General features: G+C 39.6%; 1 protein-coding gene across 1 annotated transcript in view; it reads left to right on the top strand.

The window, feature by feature from the left end:
- The window catches only part of LOC109465343 (kalirin-like), a 159,248-nt gene that overhangs the window by 46,534 nt on the left and 97,735 nt on the right, over positions 1–14,979 (top strand). The window contains exons 10-13 of the mRNA XM_019762557.1: positions 57–248; positions 590–721; positions 1,231–1,461; positions 1,807–1,929. Of these exons, the coding sequence (XP_019618116.1) occupies positions 57–248; positions 590–721; positions 1,231–1,461; positions 1,807–1,929 (678 nt within the window). The remainder of the gene's footprint in view (positions 1–56; positions 249–589; positions 722–1,230; positions 1,462–1,806; positions 1,930–14,979) is intronic.

The following is a 14,979-nucleotide window of genomic DNA, read 5'->3' as shown; positions in this document are numbered from 1 at the left end:
ACATTCATACAGTGATGACCCATTCTTACCACTGTTACATTTTCCATTGTCTCCAGAATGTTTACGTGAACATCAACCGAATCATGTCAGTGGCGCAGCGGCTTGCGGACGCCGGACACTACGCCGCCCAGCAGATCCGACAGCAGGCCAGCAAGCTTGACCGGGAGTGGAAGACGTTTGCGGGAGGGCTGGACGAACGAAGCACGCTACTCGCCATGTCAGTCATGTTTCACACCAAGGCAGAAGAGGTTCGGTAGTTTCTTTTTTTCTTTTATTTAAAAGAAAACACATTGTTTTTGCTCTGTTTCCTCTTCCATTCCAAACACCAAAGGTCACGTGATGTCTGTCACCATGGTAATTAGTGTTGGCTTACATCATGTTAGATTTACGTTTTGTTAGATTAAAGATTGATATGATTGAATTTTTGGCAAGACAATTTGCTAAACAACAAGAGCCTTAAAAATCACAAGAAAATGGGAGATTTTTCTGCAGAAATTGTATGATATACCACTGTATACTGTGTGTACTGTGTACCTGTTTCATTGTCAACATTACGTTGCGCATTAAGACCCCCTCTTGTTTTCCGCAGTACTTAACTCAGGTGCCAGTGTGGACGGAGTCTTGCCAGGTGGAGAACTTACCTGCAGATGTGGAGAACCTGGAAGAGTCCATCCACAAACACCAGGGACTGTACGAGACCATCAACCAGAAGTATAGTGAGGTGGGAAGGATAATTATACTCCTGTGGCCGATAGACTCATACTGACTGTCCATCGTAATTAGTAGTTCAACCAATGACAGCCGAGCAATTAGCAGTTTGACTAATGAGAGAGTGGCTTCATACATGTATCTGTGAAATATCTGCATGTTTTTTATTTCGCAAATCTTCATTTTGACAGGTGATGTTGGGCTATGGGATTGGTCAATTACTTAGTAGAAAACAGGTCCTATACGCTAGTGTGTACTGTATTGCATTTCCTACTTAAGTCACTAGGGGGCATTGTGAAATGTCATCTCTGAAGGGACTACTTGTGAAATTTAAAGGGCTGGGATGTCGGCTTTGTGAGAAGTTCACCTTTCATTACCTATAGCTATAGACCAGTGTCCTGTTACTTTCATGCAGGCTGTTACTATTACTTTTTAATTTTTTCTTGCAGGTTTGCATAGATGGTTGACAGAAAGTTTGTGAGCTGTTATGTTATAATGGATGTTACATTTTGTTCTCCCCAGGTATGTATAGATGGGAAGACCCTGTTGGACTCGCTGCAGCAGCCGGTCAGCCCGAGCACGTCCAACTCCATGACGGCGCAGGCGGACTACTCCACGGCGGCGCAGCACGTGCTGGACCTGGTGCACGAGATCCTGGAGAAACATCGCCAGCTTGAGGAGGTCTGGCAGCACAAGAAGCTCCGCCTCAGTCAGCGCCTGCAGCTCTGTGTCTTCCAGACTGATGTACAACAGGTAAGGAACAAGCCCAATCAAAACTATCAAACTATCAAAAATATCTTCTCATCTCTAACTTGAACCAAAGCTCCGGGTGAAGATACAAGCCATGTGATTGGCTGTAGGTTGAGATACAAGCTGTCTGATAGGCTGTATGCTACAAAAGAATGCTTCATAGACCAAAGGACCAATAAAAATGATTGCAAATAGACAGTGCAAGAAACTATTCACCAAATCTTTGACAGTGATAGTTGAGGAAATATTCAGAAAAAGGACTTTGAATTAGTCTGGAGACAAGTCTATATTACCTGAGTGTATATAAATGAATATCTTAACTGCTATAATGTTAATGTGCTATTACAGGTTATTGAATGGATAGACGACCATGGTGAAGGTTTCCTCAGTAAGCACACGGGCGTCGGGAAGTCCCTCCATCGAGCACGGGCCCTGCAGAAGAGACATGAAGACTTTGAAGAAGTCGCAAAGGTAGGACAGTATGTGATAATTATGTTCTGATGTTTAAAGTTAAAACTTTTGGTCCAACACAAAAAGTTCTCGCACCTAGGAGCTTTTGACTCTGGTCTTCAGTAGACTGACCCAGTGAGGCTTGTCACGTGGCTTCTTTGAAGGCTACTTTAAACATGTAACTACCAACACAGATGAACTTTCATGATAGGATATGTTGGGATGTACTACCAAGTAGATTGGATTCATTCCTCAAGCTAACCGACATCTAGAACACCACAGTCATCCCTCAGTAAGACACCTGGAACTGCACAGTTCCCATTTAGAACTTTTATTCAGCCTGTCCTGTCGGCTTCTTTAGGTATACAGAGGATATGTTGGGATGTACTCTTCCTCTGAAGGAGGATACATTTTATGAAGGTGAAACGCTACTTCAGTTGCCTATTGTTTTTTCACATTGTCACAGTTTTGACTCGGCTCCTTTTCTTTGCCAGCAAATAAGGGGTTGGAACCTTCTTATTTGTAGTTATTGCAAGCTAATGATGTGATGATCACTATTGAAATGTTTTGTCAAAAAAAAGGATTTTTTCTGTGTAGTGGTTTTGTGGTCAGGACAAAGTGTTCACGTTTAAGAGAAGGGTATTTTGCTAGATTTTGTTTAATCACCTTTGATGGTAGACTCTTGAGAAATAGGTTAAGTGGACAGGTGATGCCTGGACTTAGGCAGGGCAACAGGTAACACTCTGTGTTTTTGTATTCTTATCAGAAAATTCTGTCTTCCGATATGCATGTGTCATGAAAGTCATTTTCCATGCTTGTGTTATATGATTATTGTACAGTAACTGTAATGCACAGTGCATTATAGGCACAAAGTACGCTTGAATCCCTGGGTTTCGTTTGTTCCATTGCCAATCTCGGAGCCTGTCTTTTTGTTGTTGTTACTTAAGTTTAGTCCAAGTGTAAAACTAGCAGATAATTCCTGTTTGGATTGTAATGATACTTGGCTTCTCTGCTTCAGAATCTTTGCCTTCAAATTTGATGCCAGATTACTCTTGCTATGTGACCCCACGGCTTGTATCCCCAGTACAAAGAGATCCAGCCAGGCATGCCTAATTTGTTAGTTTTACACTAAATCCCACCAATATTCAATTTACTCAGAGATACTTCCCCAAGTAATGCTTGTTTCCTTAGTGAATGGTTGGGAAGGTTGGCTAAGACTTGTTTCTTTATTTTGAAGTGACTAGAAGTAGCACAGAAGCCGAGTGTGTATTCACACAGCCTGTGTGGTCTTTAATACAGACATTCTTCTGAATGTGTTTGGATACGTACTTCTGAAAGTTATGTTTGCAAAGTCTTTGTAAAGGATATGTAGAAATATCCCAGTCCATTTTGAGTGAAAGAAAAGTGGATGTACATGAAGAAAGTGGCGGGTTCACGTTAGGGTCAGATATGACTAAAAAGAATGAATCTTTTACAAACTGTAGCTATTCTTCCTATGGTCCATTCTGACAATTGTACACACGTACAACACAGAGGGAATATATCAAACATAAACTAACATTAGCAAAAATACTAACAGTTTTACACATAACATCTATATACATCATTACAAGGATTCTATACATCACTACAACTTCATCTCATTCCAGGCACCAGCCATCCTGTACAAAAATCTCTTTTTCTGTGCATTTGTTCTGGGTTTAGGTAGGTGGACAGTCTGTGAGTCTGATGTTCTGGTATGGTACCCATGTGACTGTAATGTGATGTTCTTATACAGAGAAACAGGTTGAACCAATGTTTCTTCAGTATCAGTTCTGTAGACTTCTGTTGGACCAATGCCCCAGTGTTTGCTCAAGCTTTGTTTGGGGAGATCTCTTTTGGTGCTGTGTGAACCGTGAGCGGTGCATTGTGGCCGGTGACGTAGAATGACATGGGAGGCGTGTGGCATGCCTTTTCCTGGGCTCTGCTGCTAGTGCCTCTCTGTTGACAGCAATGTAAGTTTGCTTATACATGTTGTATTGCTTAAAGTTCAACTGAACTTTGGAAGCTTTACACGTCTACATGTATGTGACATTGGTTAAGAACATTGTTTAGTAGTGGGAGGGGGTAGAAGGCTAGAAGGTTGTGTGAACGTGTGTAAGACTTAGTGTAACTGCTTTTTAGAATGGCAGCATGGTTAAACTAGGACTAGGAAGCCTGAGTTCGATTCCCATGTTGCCAGATGAAGTTTTGTTTCTTCATGTTGTACTAATAATACATTCATGATTGTAGCATGAATACCCAAACCTTTGCTTTAAAGTTACCTAAGGTTGTGACTAGAGAACAGCTAGCTTGTATGTCTTCATGCATTTGATTAACAGATTTTGACTATACCAAGGCTGATTTTTTTGTAATGTAGTGTCCTGGTGCAGTGCTTTAGTGAAAGATGGCTCTGAAGTATCATAATTCTGAGTAAACTAATCATACAGGTGGCATGTGTTTTGACGTAAGAGAGGGTTACAATGCATGACATTTGATAGGCATTTCTTGTGAAGACAGATCAGTCCTGAAATTCCCTAGAAATTTACCATTTGCACAGCCAGTGAAGTCAGCTTTTCAATCCATTTCTCTGAATAGCATGTGATGAAAACCTTTTTATCAGAGGTGACAGCTATCCTTGTTGTGAATGGTATCTTTTGAATGAAGTTTTCACTCTGATTCACGTATTGTGTTGACTACAGATGCTGCTAGCAGTCTTTCATCCTTTGTACAATACCAGAGTCTCTGCCTTTTATCCAGCTTTGAGAATTTCAATGGATTTAATCTTTTTTCCATATTCTACTTACATGTACAGTTGTATTGCACGAAACTACTTGTTCTTTTTAGGTAATGTCTCATATTATCAGCAGTATTGTATACAATGCTAATGCAGGATTAAAATAACTGAAATTTTTCAATGTCACCAAATGAAATCTACCACACTCTTTTTCATTAAAAAAGCCTGGATTCTCCATTTACAAAACACGATTTCTGTAAATCTAAACCAATCAATTACTGGCAATGGAAGATGTCGGCAGTCAGATCTAACGCTTTTTGATTCTAAATGTATGTTTTTGTTTTGGTTAACTGGTTTGTAATGTCAAGGTCTCCCTGGTGGCCATCTTGGAATTTCTCGGTGACCTTTGTTTGGGAAGGGTCAAAAGCACTTAATACTTCAAATAGTGTAGCAGTACAGGTGTCTTTTTCTTGACATTCTTGTACACAGTTGTGGGTTTACATAAACAGTTCTTTCTTTGCAAGAGCTTACAAATGTACAAAACTAACCATCAAGGTCAAAGTTAGATCTCTCAGAAAAGTTGCTTTGTTTGAAAGTAACTTATTGTCATAGTCAATTTGATGCAACTACATTATGTAACATGCATTGTCAAAACAGCAATACTGCCCTGTTGGGTCACAATACTTTGATAACTCTGTATGGATATTGATTTTTAAAATTGGGAATTTTTTTTTCTCTCGTTTGGCATTTTGTTTTACAAGTCATGCTTTTTTAATGACTTCTTAGTCGTTTGTCATGGTTTGTAGTACTAGGGTACAATATAAGACCTACATGTACATTTGTAAGATACTCTCATACTTAAGGATTGTGCCAAAATTTGATATGGGAAAAATCGCACACTGTGCATATTCATTATCCATAATTGTTGTTCAAGCAGAAAAGTACTTGTAGTTAACTGCATGTAATGACAAGATGAGTGCATGTGTGTCTTTCCTGTAGCATACATTTGGTACAGTCCTATGTAGTTACCATGGTGAAATGAAGTGAACAGCAGTCCTGTTCCTCCCAGTGGTGTTCAGCCTGTCAACACCAGGTGCTGAGGGACCCCATTAACACAAGCACCAGCTTAGTCTTACAGCACAGGCCACATGTGGGAAAGTTACACTCTCAGCTACTGATGTGAATGCCAGCTACAGTAGACCTGATCCTACACTGTCTGTTACAGTTAGCAGTTCAACCAATGACAGCATATGGCAATTAGCAGTTTGTCAAATGCCTACTGTACTTAAATTTTCATGCTTTTATCTTGTATTTCTATGTTTTGATAGAGGTGGGCGGGGCTACATGTATGAGATCAGTATATAAAGCTTTGACAAGTAATTCCTTTATCACAACTACAATTGTTTTCTTCACCAATGTTATGCTGCCTTCTGCTGCCTTTATCAGCTATACTACTCCTTGCCGCTAGGTGGCGCTGCAGCAAGAAGAATGCAGTCCCACACATGACTGAGTCGATATCCCCAGTCTCTGTTCATGTCAATTTTAATGAAATCATAGAAAGCTTTAATGAAATCATTGTTAGCTTCAGTTGTGTTGCAATGTTCACAGTCAAATTTTTGAGCCATGAATCTCTGTTACCTAGTTGTTCATGGCAAGTTCAGTTTAGTTTATTTCTGTTCAGTTTAGTTCAAGTTCACCTCTCCCTATTATTCCCTGTCTAAGTGTGGGAAGGGGGCATCACTTGTATCTCTTACAGTGAAGCGGTTGGGAAAATAAGATTCACAGACCTATGACGTCAGACCTTTTCTCAGCCTTCCACAGATGTTGTCTCTGAAATGTTTGTAAGACATGACCCAGTGTGTCAGGCCTTACTTAGACCACAAAAACACTGGATAAGGTGTCTGAAACATCACACCACAGTCTTGGACCTGGCGTGCCACAACCTGGACATGGTGCTGATTTATTTGATCAACAAACTAGACGTGATGTATGTGTTTCTTGGTTATTCATGGAAAACTGCAACGACTGATGAATGTGAAGCAATGCTGTTAGTGTTCTCCCATTATAGTATCAATTACCAGAAATGTTAGGACTGGAGACAAACAGTTTGGCCAGCAGTCTGTTGGATGCAGGTAGCTGAGGGATATCATATGCCTGTGGGAAGAAATAAACTCAAGCTCAAAGTCATTCTACTTCCGTACACCCCTATAGACTAGTTGGTATTGTCCAGGAAGGTATCTAGATGTGTAGTGGTACTGGTAGGTTGTACCATTTTCGATAAAGAGGGTATAGGAAAAAACTTACTGTCACAATAACTTTCTGAAATTTAGTAAAAGATTTAAAACCAGCCATCTTCAAACCATACCTCATTTCAGAATTTATAGGACTTTGCATACATACAAAGTTGCATCATTAATTAGGACTGTCACAACATGTATTTATGTTATTATTACACAAACAATTTGAAAAAATTTAACCATACACACAAGTATGGACAGGCTATCAAAAAATGTATGAAAGGTACACACAGGTAGCCATAGACTTATGTCTTAGTAATAGCAACCACAGGAAGTGTGGGAATGAGGTAAGTGGGAAAGGACTAGTCGACTGTGGCTTGTTGTTTGCCACTGGGGTGTCGTATGGCCATATACATGAGTATGTGCAGACAGGTTCCTTGCAGAGTTTACTCTGACGTCTTTAAGTATTTGCCAAGATCCTGAGCTGTCTTATTTCTTTAAGAGAGCGGAGGAGACTTGCTGCAAGTGAAATGGCGAGTTTTCAGGTGGGACTTGATACTTTTTGTGTATTGTTTTAGGAGTTTGGTTTCAGTGAATGTTTTTGTTAGGACCATTAAAGAGTTAGAGGTTATGGGGCTAGACCTTGCAGACAATCGGGTTGGTTTGAGTTACTTTGTTATCATTGTAGGAACATAAGGGTTGTTGAAAAGCCCTGTCTGGATATCTGTGCTCGGAGAATTCTTATTTTGTAATCAGGCTTGAAAATTTGCTTTGCAAGCACCTATTTATTAGTATTACCCCACGGAGTATGACTGTGTTTGCTGAAGAAGAATGTTTTGACGTGATCACTCAAGGTAGGAGGGTGAAATACTTTGAACATTTTGTGTACATTGGACGTGTGACAGCTAGGTATTTTCGTGCAAGAAATTTTAAGCATAGGAAATGGAACTGGAATCAAGAGCTAACAAATTTTTGTATCATAAGGTTAGAAAAGGCCAAGGGAGAAGTGTATTTTCAAGCTACTCATTTTATTCTTGTCAAAGAGTCAACAACAAGGTATGTTCTGTCAAAAGTTGGTTATTCCTGATTGAGGAATGTTTTGAGGGGGTTAGACCGTTATTAGAGTCATGGCTCAGGATAAGCCTTTTTACTGAGTAGCCTTGTCTTTCTCTAAAAAAGATAACAAGGCTTGCGTCTGATCACCCTATCTTCCAGGGTTTGCTTACCAGTAGCTTTGAAAACTTGGATGACAGATTTTAAAACTTAGCTACAGTTAATATACCATAACAATATAGTACAACAGTTAAGAATAGCGTGACGGTGAGATATGTAGAGTTGGGCAGATGACTTTTTGTCCCACTAGGCTGTTCAGTAGAAGTTAGCTCCTGACAAGTAGGTGGTCCAGTGGAAAAGGTTACAACGACAGGTGGTCCCTTGTGAAATGTCAGCGGCCCATGGGTTGTTTTTCACCTGTGGTTACCACACTGTAGATGGCAGGTGCGGGAAAACCTGTCAAGGCTTCACCATCAGGTCCTGTCAGATCCAGCATTAGGCAGCCCAGTCACGTCTGACCCCTCACTGACCCACGGCTCTGTTGTCCCACGTGGGTCGCCACACCTGTACACCCAGCTGTACAGATGGGATGGCTTAGTGAAGACCCATATACATGTACATATACATGTACCACCCACAACAGTTAAGGTATTTCAAAGGAAGTGGTTGAATACCTTTCATTATTAATCTGTTGAAAGTTTTCATTCATAAATTGATTGGTATTTTATTACTTTTTTCATCTATCCATTCTTTCGTTGATTCTTTCCTTTAGTCATTCATTTTTTAATCATGTACATGTAGAAACTTGATTGCTGCAGCTACACATTGTTTTGTGGTGGCAGATGATATCAGAAATTTTGAGAATCTTGTATTGCAAATGGTAGAGAAACTTCAAATGGCATTACGAATTAACTTGTAGTTCAGTACCATGTATTGGTTATTCTTTATGATAGTAATGGCTCCTTTTTCTTGTAGTCTTTGAAATTTCTTATCTTAGAAAGTTGAAGAAAAACAAGAAGGTGAGTTACTGCTTTGCCTTGCAATATTTATGTCTCCTAGTCTGTGTATGTAAATTAGCTGCAAACATAGCTGTCAGCTGAGAGCAGGGAACATGAAAAAACACTTAGCAGGAAATGTGTTGTGGTTCACAAAATGGATTTTCTACAGTTTGTGTAAAGTACAGACTGTATGTGTGGGGTATAAGTAGCGGGACTCCCTTCTTGTTGACTATGGTCTTCGCTGTCTCCTGTTCTTTTGTCATCAGCAGGTAAAATTGTTCATATAACATCTACTACGTAATTCCATTAGATCACATACAAATGTATGTTTGCCACCCTAAAATATGTGTATAAAGATAGAGATTTCCGAATGTAATGTCATCCAGTATAGTGCATTCCTGCATATCTACACTGCACATACCTGAGGGGTGCTGCACTAGAGATCGCTCAAACACGCTGTTTTTCAAAGTGACATCCTGGCAGATATATGTAACCTGGCAGATAGATGTTGATGGAGGTTACATGTACATGTGTTTGCTTATTTTACCCTGTTGTATAACAGAGTTTCAGGCCCTCTACCAAACAAATATTCAGTAGGGTAATTGATATTCTTCTGTGCCCCTCCTTTGCCCCTCTACAGTATTTCTTTCTCTCACTGTTTTGACTCGATACAAGAGTCGATGTTCTCACTATAAATTCCTGTACACGTAGGTAGAGCAGCTGTTGTTTTTGTTCACAGATTTACACGTCTGTAAAACTTCAATCAACCCTGACCTTCTCTCTGGCATGTATAAAATGTGGAGGGGCGGGCCTGATCGAGTATATACATGTAGTAAAGACTTTGTGTTCTAAAGCCACATGTTACTGTAAATCCTGATTTTTTCACAGTTACTTCTTATACAGCGAACTTATCATTACTGAGAAGAAATAATTTGCCAGCTTTCTTTTTGCTGCACCTGCCGCCACTGCAAATGTATAGTTACTCAAACATGTCCATTTTTCTCAGACCGCAAACTTTGGCTGCCGCGAGCATAAAGTGATGTACAGTATACAGTATTTAACCAACTCCCTGCTGTCTTTCCCCATTAGATTCGGTGTCTTACAGCAACACTTAGCAGACTAAAGGTTAACTGGAAGGTAGTTTCTTCCTGCCTCATAACTGAAGTGACAAAGTTTTATTTTGTATGTTCTACATGCTGATGTTGGTATGCTTCTTGTATGTACAACAACAGGAAGGAAAAGATAAGAAGAACATGTTGGTGACGCATACAAAATCAACTGTATAACATCAATGCCACAAAGTGTGACACAGCACCGTATCACATCTAGATCTTGTTTTCAAGTTTTGATCCTCAGATTCCAAAAGGTCAACTATAATGACTCATGATCATCCCCATTTGTGTACACATGTAGGTGTTTTCCAAGCTTGTCTAGGTTCTTTCACCAAAGTTGTAAGATGAGTTCAATGAAAAGATATTTGGATATTAAGATATATCTTTGAAAAGATATTCCTGAGAAGCTGTTAATCTCAATGCAGATTGCTCTGTGGCAAAGTTGGTCAACCAATCGACAAGACAGTATCCAGTTGGCTCCCATGTTGTTGATTGGACTGTCTGTCAGAAAATGGTACATACAACAATGTAGAAGACGTCACAATCTTCCCAATCAACCTCTACTTGTTATCAACCAAGGATTGAGGTGTTCAAGAATTCATACTTTCCTAGAACTATCGCAGAGTGGAACTCACTGTCACCAAGTACAGTAGGGGAATTGTCATTAGATTATAAGCTTTAAACAATGTCTAGAGTTAGAAGTTCAAGGGTTAGGTGTAACAAGTCGATCAGTATGATATAGCCAGCTGCCGCCGCGCCGCGTGCCTGCGAAGCTGGTGTGTTACGCTGGTGTGTTACGCCGGCTATGCAGTTATACTGGCTATACAGATACAGATACTTCTGCTTGGCTCCTGTTTGTTGAAAGAAGTGTGTGGTTGTCAGGTGTGACCACTGCCGGCAGCAGGTTTGGTTGCCAGGTGTGGACATTGTGTGGAGGCCAATGACACTTGATGAGGCATTGTGGTCTCTTTAGAAGCTTGACCTACATAACATGTTGTGGTAGTGATTTTGAAGGGCTTGTTCACATGCTCGGCAGTTTTCATTGACAAGGACACACAAGGGGTTTTGGGGTGTACCAGACATAGTTTTTGAGCTCTGTAATGTGTTAACAGTTTGTGCTTGAAAACCCCTATGATGTCTTTAAGGTGAATACTGTACTGCTATGTAGTATGTCAGTAGACTTAGTACATAGGACATGTACAGCAGGGAAATCTGACTACTGAACAGGTATAAGCCTTTCCTATTCTTTGTAGAATAATCTTTGTAACAGTGTGCCTTCTGACTTGCCTAAAATGTCTTCACTGAATGTTTTAAGTGTTATTTTTAGCTTTTGCACTGTAGTATTTGTGTAAATGTGTTTACATACATGTAAGTATGGTCATGTACAAACTAAGATTATATGAGTTCTAGCTTCCTGACTGTGTACTGTAGGTAACTAATGAAGATGAGTTGTATATAGTAGAGGGGATTCATTCCTCAAGCTAACCGACATCTCGCACACGCTGTCGTCCCTCAGTAAGACACCTGGAGCCGCATAGTTCCTGTTTAGAACTTTTATTCAGCCTATCAAATAACCGGTTTCGCCTGTGTGGCTTCTTCAAGTGTACAGAGGCTAAGGGGCTAATGAAGATGAGTTGATAGCCACACTTTGACAGGCCCGGGGCCGCAGGTGTTAGACAGGCATGTCACAGACATGTAACCACAACATCACGTCACCCAGTCCACATGCCACACATACCTCAGGTGTACCCTTCTGTCACAGCCGCACCAAAGACTTAAAGGCATCCGACGCAATTTCGGTGCAATGGCCAAGTGGGTAAAGTGCTCGCCTTGCATTTGGTAGGTCATTAGTTTGATCCCAGGCTGAGTCATTACAAAGACTTTAAAAGTGGTACATGCTACTTTCTCTGCTTGGCACTCAGCATTTGGGAAAGAGTATGGGGGTTAACATACACACCACTACCAGTGGACTAGTCCCCTGCTGTAGTGATTGCACTGCTGTGTTGCCCAGGGCTATTGAAAATGAGATGGGCGCTACCTTAGCACAACAATGTGTGGACTGTATAACATGAATATGCAAAGGTAGCTTCGTCATACATTTTTTTGTATCATCATCTCTTTATAGAGTCAGGTGAAGAAAAGGTGCAACAAAAGTTTTTCCTGTCATTTTGGTCAGAAATTGAATCATCCACCCACCCCCTTCCCATGGAGGTTCTTTATTTGAAGATATGGCATTAGAGGGTCTGACCTCCTGGCCTGTGGTGACCTTGAGGTCATGTTGGGGTAAGACAGAGAGGGACATCTATGGAATAGCAGAGGTCTGATATCATCATGTGTCTTCCAAGAACTCAACATGTTGAAGATTATGTCATTGATAAGATAAAGAAGAACTGTTGTTTATGCATCATATATTACATGTAGAGTCTAAAGAATATAATAAATGTTGTACATTTCCTTGTCATGTTTTACTGTTTCTAATAACTTAATGGTTGTTTTCAATTTTCCCTGTAGGACTTTGTTTGTTACCAATCTCCAAATCTGTGCCTTTTACTCTAATCTCTTCTTTTCCCATATCATCTCTTTCTCTTCTCTTTATGTTGTTACCCTATATTATTCTGTTTTATGACACATAACTGATCCATGCCGCGAACTCTATTGTCTTTCAAGACATATTACATAACATTTTAATGAATTTACAAAGACAGTCGCCCTCCCCATCCTACTACATGTAACACAGAATCTATACCCATGATGCCTCACTCCCTTCGCCTGGATGTGTCCAGTAATTTCCTAAGTGCCAGACCTCAGCATATCTCTTCATCAGACTGGGCGTTATTCGGCCATAATGACCCCAGAGGACACCAGACAGGAGGGATGATGTTGATTAGCACTAATTGGGTCAAACCATCTTTACTTTCGCAGGAACATGTATGGATCTGTACCATAACCAACTCTGACAGCTTTTACAGTATTTCTAGAATGTGCGTGTCCTTTTGCCAACTTCCTCCTTGTTTCCGCCCCAAGTTTTTTGGAATATTGTGAAATTGGTGGTTTATGGAGTTAGTCATATTTCCAGCTTTATGACAGAGAGCATCATCAAGAAATCTTTGAATAATTATAATCTTGAAGGTTATTGTGTAATATTATAGCTCCTTTAACGAAAGTTTCTGTAAGTCCAATATCCAACGCAGATGTCATGTATGATTGTCTGTATACATGGCATTTCATGGAATTGTTAATTTCAAGTTTAATGTCTTTAGTACCAGTATATTATGTACTATGAATTTTGATGGCTTGGGCATAAATTCATTAAAATATAAACTGCATAAATATTTTTGCGAAAAATTCATACCTCCAGAAACCACAGAATTTTCTTCAAATGGATAAACCGGCTTCTTAGTATCATACTTTACAAAGCTGTGTAGAAAATGCAGATTGATTGGCTGTAAGGTGATTTCTGTAGTCTTATCTCTGGACTCTGCCAAGCTGCTCTGCCAAGTATGTCTCTTTCTTGATAACCTAACCAGCTGGTGCCTGGACTGTTGCTTTAAACTGGAGGCAGTATTTTATCCTGGATACTAGCTAGTGCTATAAACCCTGCTTATATGGAAGGTTGTAATCCATAAACTTGAAGTACAAAAATTCTGACAGGTCGACGCCTATTTATCAGTACTACTGAGATTTTTACCTCTACAATTTGGCAACTTACATTTGTACATGTACGCTGAAATTATTAGTACAGTATATTCCTTGTAATTAAGACCATGTTGTTGTGGCAAGCTTTGCTTCAAAGTCTACAGAAATCCTGTTTTTAGATATTTTAGTATCTGATAATGAAATTTCAAAAGCAAACAAGAAACTGTTGTATTTGTTACACTAAGAACCATCCACAAATTTACAGTGTTTCATAGACAGTAATAAAGTTATTGACTATTATAGCTTAATGCTCTTTTATTGTGACGATAACACTGTCCTAATGCCCTGACCCGTACCCTCATCACTTCCCATCAATCAAAAATTATATCAATTATCAAATCATTTATTTCAAAATCCTCTCATATCAACTGTCCAAATTATTACCCAAGGAATATTCTTAGTCTCAAATGGACAATCAGGATGCAATAGAATCAATCAATATAACACCACTGATTATTGAATGTGGCTGGTTAAAAATTGATGCAAATAAACATCAGTATACAATGTAATTCTAAGATTTTATCAGTGAATAGTTTGTGTTATTCAGCCTCTGGATAGATGCATTCAAAAGCTTATACGTTTTAGAAACTTTTGTATCGTTTCACAATTCTTAATTTTGACCTATCCAAATTTGTCTGGTGTAGCATCAATGGATCTCCCTTGATCACAACAGTTATTTGAAGACTGCTATCTGGTACATACAATGTAAGATTGGGTTTAACATCCTGAGAATATGCATCTTGCAATATCGTTTTCCAATTCTTTATTTCGAAATATCCAAATTTGTCTGTTGTAGCATCAATGGATCTCCCTTGATCACAAAAGCTTATCTAAGGCCTGCTAGATTGGGGTTTAAGATGCTTCCAATATGCCAAACCCCACCTTAAACCTAAGGATGGTTTTCCCTTCTTCTTAAAGGACTTTCCCTGAATGGCTGTCTCCATGACTGTACATGTTTGTTCAGGAAATCCCTTGTTTACATGTAAACATCCTCCCCTGTATGATCTCACCAACCTGACGTCACCTAAACACTGTCCGACTGACGTTAGATCGTAATAATCCAGTGGAAGAAATGGGAGGATATCGTGCACTGAAAGTGGCAACAGCCAAACCCCAAAGCCATACCGAAGAATATTTATGGCTCTGTTCGCGTATCCCATTTACCGAGGATATAAAAAGAGAAACCGAACAGCTGAAAACATTCGTGATGTTGGATTTAG

The sequence above is a fragment of the Branchiostoma belcheri genome, unplaced genomic scaffold (genome assembly GCF_001625305.1).
Source record: "Branchiostoma belcheri isolate BF01 breed outbred unplaced genomic scaffold, Haploidv18h27 scaffold15, whole genome shotgun sequence".
Taxonomy (NCBI): domain Eukaryota; kingdom Metazoa; phylum Chordata; class Leptocardii; order Amphioxiformes; family Branchiostomatidae; genus Branchiostoma; species Branchiostoma belcheri.
This window is presented reverse-complemented; position numbering and strand designations above follow the sequence as displayed.